The sequence below is a fragment of the Elaeis guineensis genome, chromosome 2 (assembly GCF_000442705.2).
Source record: "Elaeis guineensis isolate ETL-2024a chromosome 2, EG11, whole genome shotgun sequence".
NCBI lineage: Eukaryota > Viridiplantae > Streptophyta > Magnoliopsida > Arecales > Arecaceae > Elaeis > Elaeis guineensis.
In genome coordinates, this window is record NC_025994.2 from 104,995,016 (window position 1) to 105,004,599 (window position 9,584).

The 9,584-nt window shown below is 38.0% G+C and overlaps 1 protein-coding gene across 1 annotated transcript; it reads left to right on the forward strand.

Moving 5' to 3' along the window:
• The first annotated feature begins 6,363 nt into the window (after nt 1-6,363).
• LOC105045845 (heavy metal-associated isoprenylated plant protein 37) lies at nt 6,364-8,857 on the forward strand. The gene is made up of 3 exons (XM_010924271.4): nt 6,364-6,613; nt 6,749-6,824; nt 7,648-8,857. The coding sequence occupies exons 1-3, from the start codon at nt 6,575-6,577 to the stop codon at nt 8,709-8,711; spliced, it is 1,179 nt and encodes a 392-aa protein (XP_010922573.1). The 5' UTR covers nt 6,364-6,574; the 3' UTR covers nt 8,712-8,857.
• Nucleotides 8,858-9,584: the final 727 nt, after the last annotated feature.

Here is a 9,584-nt window from a genome sequence, read left to right on the forward strand (position 1 = left end):
TAGCAAAGTTCATGTCTCTTCCTTTTTGATCGAAAGCCATTACAGCTAACAACTGACACATCCTTGTTTTCTTGTAGTTTGTATCACCCTCCTGTACAAAGGTGGCCATGCGTTGGAACCACATTGAAACGCTTTTAAGACATTTTAAATAGCAGTCGGATTGTTGTTGGAATTAAAGTTTGTAATCGATACAGTGTGCAGTGTACAGGCCTCGTGGGACCTTATTGCAGGGATAAGCGAAAGGCCCCTTCAATTTAACCATTTAAGATCATAAAAGAAGAAAAGTAGAGAACAAAGAGAAAAAGGACATAATTATTCACACTACGAAGGACATAATCTATCTTATGAAATATATCTAAATTTAAAATTTCAAAAGGAAGAGACATATACATAGCTACGGCCATAGATGATTCAAACTTTATATTACGTTGTTGCCTGGCCCTTTCCCCTGGTATATTAAGAGGTTCATAATCCAGCCTTTTAAGTCTTAGAGACGATAAATTAGTTGTATTTGAGCTTAAGGAACCAACAGAACAAAGTCTTTTCCACACCATGATTTAAAACATATGTACGAGAATCTTACCGATCGCTGAGCTCATGTTTGTGATTTTCATCTCCAATCAAGTAAGAAGCTTTTGTGCTTATGAGGTACTTTTCTATTAGCTGTTCTTATGCAAAGAAAAAAAAAATTAAAATAATATAGAAATTTACAAAAAAAAAAATGGAAAAAGAACTTGAAATTAAATCTAATTGAGCAAAAGATGTCCGAAAACGCATTATAATATATATTAATAATATTAACACAATTTCTTTCCAAAAAAAAATCTCATAACAGTCAATAATATTACCATATCCCCATCTTGCAAGCAAATGCCATGTTTGTGGACCACTTTCTTTGCATCTCATAAAGATGACAATGTAATAAAGAAAAGCAGTATTTACCACCGGTTTATGGTTTTCCCCTGGTTTTCATTCCTAAAATGGCAATATTCGTGGCGAGCACTAAAATAAATGATGAGCATGGCAACATTATTTTTTTGACATTTATAAATAATTCTTGCCTATCTATCATGTATATGCCCATCTTTCAAAGGTTGGCTCTCGATCAGAAATAAAACCTCACTCTCTACCAATGCAGCGAGGGATGATACCATCTGCCCAAGTGCTCAATTGTTAATATAAGAACGTTTTTTCAACCATACCTTACGATCACTTTTTAAGATGTAGAACAATTGAAAGTAGGAGATGCTATTGACTCTGTAGTTGTACATATTAAAGATAAAAATAGCAACATGACTTAATGGACTTATTAATATGCAATAGTATTAAAGAATATGATTCCTTGTCATCACATGGACCACCATTTTTGGAAGACACAATTAATTAGAATTTACCATTAAAATGCCAATTCTTGAAAAACAAAATAAATATGAAATTTCATGTGATACAAGAGTATAAAATTATGAACCATGTCAGCTAATGACTTTGTTATGGATATTTGATTTACCCATCAACATGAGCTTAATTATTGAAACTTCTATGCATGCACATAGAAGCTTACACAATTCCATTCACACTTTTGAGTCCATAATTCGTTTTCCTAGGGCAGAATAGCCAAAATAGGATGGTAAACAAACGATCACCATATATGGGTGCAAGGAGATGCACCATGAATGCCATGTGAAAGGTAGATCGAGTATCAACGCAGTGTGTTCAATATAGTTATACAGATGATACGTGCGTCCCACATTCCCAACATTCCACCCCAGTGCATTTGAAGTTTATGAAAAGAAACGGGTGGAATCCAACCAAGTGTTGCTTTGGGGTTCGTGCGGCATCAGGCAGATGCACGCAGGGAGAGTCCAAAGTCATGGTGGAAGCAAACGGGAGTGAGTGGCGTTGAGGTAAATAGAAGATAAGGAGAAGGAATTGTGATGAAGTCATGAAGTACAGAGTGTTTAATGTTATGTAGCGTTCCGCGTGCCGAGCAGCTGGCAAGTAATGATGGCAGGGGTTTGCAAAACCAGCGCTTGTTTTTGCGTGCTCCCAGCAAGCCACACACGTAACCAAAAAAAATATAAATTCAAATATTAAACTCCCCAAGGACTGGAGAGGAAAAAAAAAAAAAGGAAAAGGAAAAGGTATTTATCAGATAACCCCCTCACTTCAGTGGAATTAACCGTCCTGGGACTTCGCCACTCGTCAAACCCGCACCAAAAGGGGACAGGAGTGATGGGATTAAAAAGGGCAAAGCCATGGCCGGGTAAAATTTAAAGTAAAAAAATAATAATTTCCTCGGAATTCCGCCCGGCCTCGTACTCCGTGGGGGATTGCTCTCGGGGTCAATGGGACGCCGTTTTCTCGTACCAAAGTGAAGAGATAGCCTGTCGTTATCTTATCTTCTCGTGTCGAGTGGGTTGGTTCGGGACTGGGTCAGGTTAGGTTTGGCTGACGTGATGCCCAAAAAAATAAGATAAGTATAGATTTTGGAAATTAAGATACAATGGATAAATGATTTTCTGGGTTTTTAATTTATTTATTTCTTAGCTAGCTTAATATTATTTCTTTCATCCCACTTTGAAAAAATAGAAAGCATCCCATACTTGCATTTCGTAAACTCGCTCAACTATTTTAATATGTCCGGATTGAAGAGTCATGAGGATTATTTGTTATAATATTTACATTATTTATCATACTATTGCTTGTTTGGTCATTAAGAAATGGTCTAAATCCATCAAGTTAGATGTTGCATAAGGTGCATATTGAATCTCTGCATGCAGCATCATTTACTTTTAAAAGAAAATACAAAGGTGAATTCATTTGCATCCCTTGGACTATGAGTAGAAGTGATTGTTTAGACTATGAGTAGAAGCTTTTTTTTTTTTTTTTTTGGATTGAGCAGTCTTCATCTGCCAAATTGATTATCCCTTAAAAGGTTATGTCCCATATGTAGATTTTCATCTCAAAAAACCTCCATAAGAATAGTTAATGTTATTTTAATAAAAATATTAAATTAAGATTGAATGTCAATAATTAAAAATAATAATAATTAATAAAGATCTGTTAGCAACCCACAGCGAGTGTTGCCCTCTCTTGGTAGTAAACCTTGCAACTTTGATATAAATAAAATTTAAAAATAAATAAGTAATACAGTCCACAAAAGATTTCACTAACAAGTTAGATCAGTAATTCAATAAATTGATATTGATCACATATAATCAAAGACGGAAACTCTTTTTCACTTTAATATAAAAAATAAAAATAAAAAAGAACCGTGATTGCTTGGATAAAAAGATTAAAACCACTTGTACTTGTATATGACCACAAACATACTTTCTCCAAACATACGTAATCTCCCCGAGCAAAATGTATGCTTAGCTGTTCAAATGCGCCAAAGTCAATAAGTGTTCTTTTTTTTTTTTTTTTTTGTAACACTAAACAATTAACTGAGAGAAAGTGGTCTTGTCCTTTTTTTTTTTTTTTTTTTGTAAGAAAGTGGTCTTGTTCACCAACCTATTAAATGCCTCTACGCTCTTATCATAAAACTTTGTACCCCAGTTTTGACACTAGACCTTTTTTTGCGGATGATGTACTATTGGTTAAACCCCTTAAATTTTAGTACCTACTCCTTAAATTTCTAGCAACCTCCTGCCCACACGCAAACCCCTCTTCATTTAGGGAGGAAAGATAAAAATAAAGACGAAGAAAAGAAAAATACAAATATATGCTTGTGCATACAAATTTGAAAAATGCACCGAGGCTTGTGGATATGCCCAAATTCCATCCAAATTTAAGTAGGATCAAAATTTAGAATCCAATCTTATTTATTTCATAATGATCGGCTTAAATTAAATTTAAAATAGATTTTTATAATTTCTCTTAGATCATGCCGAATCAAGATTAATTTATTAAATTTTACTATATTAATAGTGGATTAAAGTAAGAGCCAGTCTTGAAGCAATGATAGAGTTACCTTGATATGATTTGGATTTTATAAATTTAAAATATAAAAATAATCTCCCTTGTGAGGATAAACTTTGCATATATTTGATCTTCTCAGACTTTGCAGCAATAAGATCGTCGTGCATTGGATCAGACTTTTTTTTATCCGTAATGAATTAATGGCCAGTACAGTCAACATGCAACGTCTTAACATAATAATCCAAATCTCTGCCATCTTTTTCAAGGTGCATGACTTCTGTATCCACGGAGCCCCACTATTTGTAAAACTGTAAAAGAAAAACATAACTACCTAAAGTTTCACCGCCAAAAGTAATATAGAATATAAATGACCTTAAATACCTCCCAAATCCCTCCTCTTACGTGATTAAACAACTGCCGTTCACAACTATACTAATCATCAATTTACCCGAAATCTCTAGCTGGACCACCCAAGCTAACACATGCCATCAACTAATTGGACCGAGGTGAGTAGAAGGACCAGCGTTGGTGTTCATCTAGCGTGTAAATTAGAAGGAAAACCTATAATTAATATGGGGAATATGAAGGCATGAATATCTCTTGCTGTTAATTGTACTCAAAAACTAATAGCAACAGAAATAATTAAACCCAGTTAATAACCAAACATGCTAATACAACAATCCTAGCTGCATTAATCATTTTATCTTTCGCTAATGTCCTTTACATGGCTCAAAGAAAACGGAACCATACGAAGGGAAAGCCAAATCAATGTCATGTGTCACATCATAAAAACCTTTAATGCAATTCCAAGCTCTCCATGATCAACAGTAGTGTAGGTCATCATGGATCAATTGCAGTAACAAAATGAGGAGGGCCTCCTTCGGTAGCAAAGCTCTGACAAAGCGCTTATCAAAAGAAACTGAGAAACTTATCTCCTTCTATTTGTATCTTATTCAATTTCCGTAAGTGGATTTGTTCATTTTTTTTATTTCCTTTTTCTGGATATTGATTCTTAATTAGTAGAATAACACAAAAGTCATAGGAAGACATCAAGGTTTTCAAACTGTAGCACACCCTCATCTATTTGTCTTTATTTCATCATTGCGATGCTCATGTAGTCTGTATCACCTTTCTATTGTTTTTATTCTGCATTTGGTGCGATGCTCTTCGACAACCCACAAACTATACGAGGATATTTTGGGTAATAAATTATCTGTAATTTTTCCACCATCTCTGCTTTTGTGTGTACTTTATGTCTTGGATCGTTCCGGATTAGCATAGGAGATTTCGGGCTTAAAAATTTGGAAGGTATTTTTCACAATATTTAGACTTGCATAATTCCACCAAGTGGATTTTCCCTACCTTTCCTCTGACAAGTCCTACACTGTCAATTCCTTTTTCTTGGATTCTCTGTCGATGCAATGTTTTGTTTCTATTTAATTGTTTGTTTTTGTGACCAAACCAGTCCATGAAGATAAAGTTGAACCTACAAGCTACAGGGGGAAATAATGGGAACACATGCATTTATAAACAAAAAAGTTGATTTCCTTGCAACTCTTTTCTTTTCAAATCCATTCCTAATGCTCGGAATATGATGATACACCAGATGAGGTCTTATCATGGCGCATGAAACGTCAACCAGAATGTCCCATACATCAGGCGGTGAATCTTGCCTTTCTTCCTTTTCCATTAAAAAATTATACAGAAAACCTTATAGCTAAATTTAAGTTCTTAGAATGGAGGGATATATGAGATCAGGTGCAACATTCCCCTCCATTTTCCAAACCGCATCAACAAATCAGCTGGCTTCTTTTCTTTTCTATGTGCAAGCAGAAACAAAATAAACACATATTTTTTTTAAACAAAAAGCCACTCAGTAGAATGTATGCTACCATGCAAGCATCTAAAGCCACATCCACCAGAGTTCAAGCAACATAAAGCAAGAGACTGCGACTTTTGGGTTGAGTCTGCCTCCATGAACATGCTGTCTGGCCCACTTCAATTAATCTCCATGGGGACATTCTCCTCAGCACGATAAAACTAACCTCATCTCATTCTTAACAAAGTACGTAGCGTGGTTCGGAAAAAAAGTAAAGGTGGATGGTGTTTACTAACCAGATAGAAAGAGAAACCAAGTATACGTGCCTTCTTCTCCTGTAGCAGTGTTATCATCTCGCGGTAAAACAGGGGACAACCACGGTGAGAAAAGGACAGAGGCTATGCGTAGAAGTAGGGGGAAGGAGTGGGCCCTCGTCATGTCGCCGGTGCTCCTTTACTGACTTTTTTTCCTTGGATTTAAACGTCAAATCACATCATATCTCTTTCTCTCTTCGATCATCTGCTCCTTCGTTTTGGCCGTTGGATGGCTTTTCCGGGGCCAGAGGCAGGCAGGCACTCCCATATATATTGAGTGGAGCATCCATGTGGGGGTTTAATGAGAGCATGTAGTGGAAGAGGAAGGTGGGGAGGGTAGAATCCATTCATGAACGAGAAGTCCTCTTTGCACCGCCACCACCACAACCCTTTCTTGCAAGTAGTAGCGGTGGCTTAGTCCATCTCCATCTCTCTCTCTCTCTCTCTCTGCGTGTGTGTGTGTGTGTGACCAGAGTTATAGTTTCTAGTTTCCTCAGCAGCCACATCAACAGCAGTAGAAATGACTAAAGCTGATGACTTTAAGCTCCTCAAGATCCAGGTACCACATCCTTGCCTCCTGTCCCTCGCTCCCTCTCTCTCTCTCTCTCTTAAAAATCCTTGATGTGTCTTGAGAAGGGGGAAGGATGTGAAGGGAGCTATTTTGATTTGTTTATTTGTATGTTGTTGCTTGCAGACGTTCATTCTCAAAGTGCACATACACTGTGATGGGTGTAAGCAGGAGGTGAAGAAGCTTCTTCAAAGGATTGAAGGTACATTTCTTATCCATATAGCTGTCAATTCAAGAAAGGAAAATGAGAGAAAATTTCCAAAACTTAAGGTGAGATAATACTAGATGGATTTTTTTTTCAAAAAAAATATTTTCCTATTTCTTCTTAAATTTGATAATAAATCAAGGTCTGAAATATCTCGAGATGGACATAAATAGTTGAAAATTTCAAGAGCTGTGGGCATCCATTTTATTCTATTTCTTTTATTGCCTCCAACCTTTAAATTTTTTTTTTCTTTTGATGCAAGTGGTGGAAGAATACAAATCTATAAAATGAAGTAGGAGGACCTAGACAGTTTCAGAGCAATTTGATACAGTTATACGTCTCATAGTGCCTCGATCTTCCTAGAAAAGGGCAATAAGGGAAAATTTGGCCAGTTTATAAAAGTTGCCTCTCATTTTAAACAGTTTTCTTGTATAAAATTTCTTCTACTAGGAAAGTGGTTAGGATGGATGGAAATATCCTTCCACCTCTACAATAAACAAATCATGGATTTCTACACACGTCCGGAGGTTGTCCTCCTTTTCTGCTTCTTGTGGTTCAGGGCCTTAGTTTCTTGTCGCTGTTTGATCATTACCCCAGCTTAAAACTTCTTAATCAGACAAAACAAATATATATATATATATATATATATATATATATATATATATATATATATATATATATATTGCTTTTGTTTACCATTTTCCTAATTGATGCTGGTGACATGCAGCCGGGTAAACTCTGGATACCATCCTCCTGGTTCTAAATGACCATCTTGTTTAGCTTGTGCACACATATCTGACCCTTTTTCCATCTCATTCAGGAGTCTATACAGTCAGCATAGATGCAGAGCAACAGAAGGTCACGGTCTCAGGAAATGTGGACTCCAAGACCCTGATCAAGAAGCTGGCCAGGTCGGGCAAGTATGCAGAGCTCTGGACTCAGAAGCCCAACAACCAGAGCTATAAGCTCAACCAGCAGCACCAAGCTGCCCGTTCCCTTAAAGATGGCACCAAGAACAGCAAAGGCCAGCCCAACCAGGCCCTCATTCAAGGACTCAAAGCCTTCAAGAACCAGCAACACAAGTTTGATTCCTTGAGCTCCGACGACGAGGACTACGACGACGACGATGAGATTGACGTTGATGAGCTTCGGCTCCTTGGCGATAAGATGAATCAACTCAATCTACTGAGGCAGGCAAACAATGCAGCAGCAGCGGCAGCTAATGCCAAGAAAAATGGCAATGCTGGTGGGAATGACAACAATGTAGCCGGAAAGAAAGGGGGTGGGCACGCGAACCAGAATATGGGGCTAAAGGGCCCGAATGGGCCAGACCAGAAGGGCTTAAACGCTGCATTCCCCAACTACAAGATGGGTAATGTTGCCCACTTGGGTGGTGGCAGTCTTAATGCAGGGGAAGGCAGGAGGGTGGGTGATGTCAATGGCTTGATGGGCATGGGAGGCCTCCAAGGGCTTGGTGGGAACAATGTGTTCGGGTTCCACCAAGCCCAGCAGCAGCAGCGGCAGCAGCAGCAGCATCTTGGCAACACCCTCCCCACAGGCTTCCCAGCAAATGGTGGTGGCGGGCTTAGTGGGGCCCATCAGGCACCCATGATGGGGAGCCTGCAAGCCTATCAGAACCATCCATCAGCCATGATGATGAACTCCAGGGGACTCGACAACAACACGCTGGTGAATGAAAGCAGGTACATGCAACCCCAGATGATGTACAATAGGGCTCCTCAAATCCCACCCTACACTGGCTATTACTATCCCTACTATCCAAGTCCTTACCTCTACCACCAGGTCCACCACCAACCAGAGACCGGTGATTATGGTGCCCATCTTTTCAGTGACGAGAACACCAGTAGTTGTGCTGTGATGTAAAAGCTTACAGGTTGTGCGCTAGGATCTGGAGGGTGTGAGGTATGTGATAAAAAGGTACTAGGTGCTTTTGGTTGGTTTTTCTTTTTCTTTTTCCTGTGGTTAAGGCTTGCTATAAAAGTTGATAAAAAAAAAAAAAAAAGGCTTGCTATAAAAGGTTCATATGGCGCCATTTGACACCGACGGCAACCTGGGATATTATTTATTTGATGCAGGTATTAAAAGTTTATAATACTATCTTTCATATCGTCTAACTCGTTCTCTTTTTTGGGTTTTGGAGTCTGTGCTTGTGGCGTTCGAAGAACTTATGATCATGCCCATGTGATACTGGTGTGTAAATTGATAAATAGCGTATTGAATCGATTGTTGATGAGAGAGCTGGTCGACTAGGGTTTACTGCAGATTTTGTCTCTTGCCTTTGTACACAAGAGATATATATCATGACCGCGGAGTAGCCTGCAGCATCCCATGTGACGCAATATTTTAGCAACCTCGAAGAATTGATATAAAATATTATATTCATGGTGGATAAGGTGGTATGCGATAAGTATCTACAGGTTTCATCAAAAAATATTAAGTACCATACAGGATAAGTTAATAAAAAAGCACTAAAATATGCGTATCTGCGTCGTATCAGAGTTTTTGATTCTCCCCAGCGTAGAAGTCTGTCATCTGATTTTTACTAATGCAATTTGGGTAAGAGAGTGTTTTAGGTGATGAGCCTGTCATGTCTTAACTAGAGATGATAATTTGTGAGCAAATTCATATTCCTTTATCCTATCTGAGACAGGATAGGTTCTGTTTACTTCAATGAGTCGATATTTTTTTCAGACATGCTTTTAGTTTGAAGCACATGATACCCGGTTTGAGAGAACT

Bases quoted from the DNA above. Each gene is read 5' to 3' on its own strand.
- LOC105045845 (XM_010924271.4), top strand. From the start codon at position 6,575: ATGACTAAAGCTGATGACTTTAAGCTCCTCAAGATCCAG. The intron at 6,614-6,748 runs GTACCACATCCT...TGTTGCTTGCAG, and splicing joins TTAAGCTCCTCAAGATCCAG to ACGTTCATTCTCAAAGTGCA. The intron at 6,825-7,647 runs GTACATTTCTTA...CATCTCATTCAG, and splicing joins GCTTCTTCAAAGGATTGAAG to GAGTCTATACAGTCAGCATA.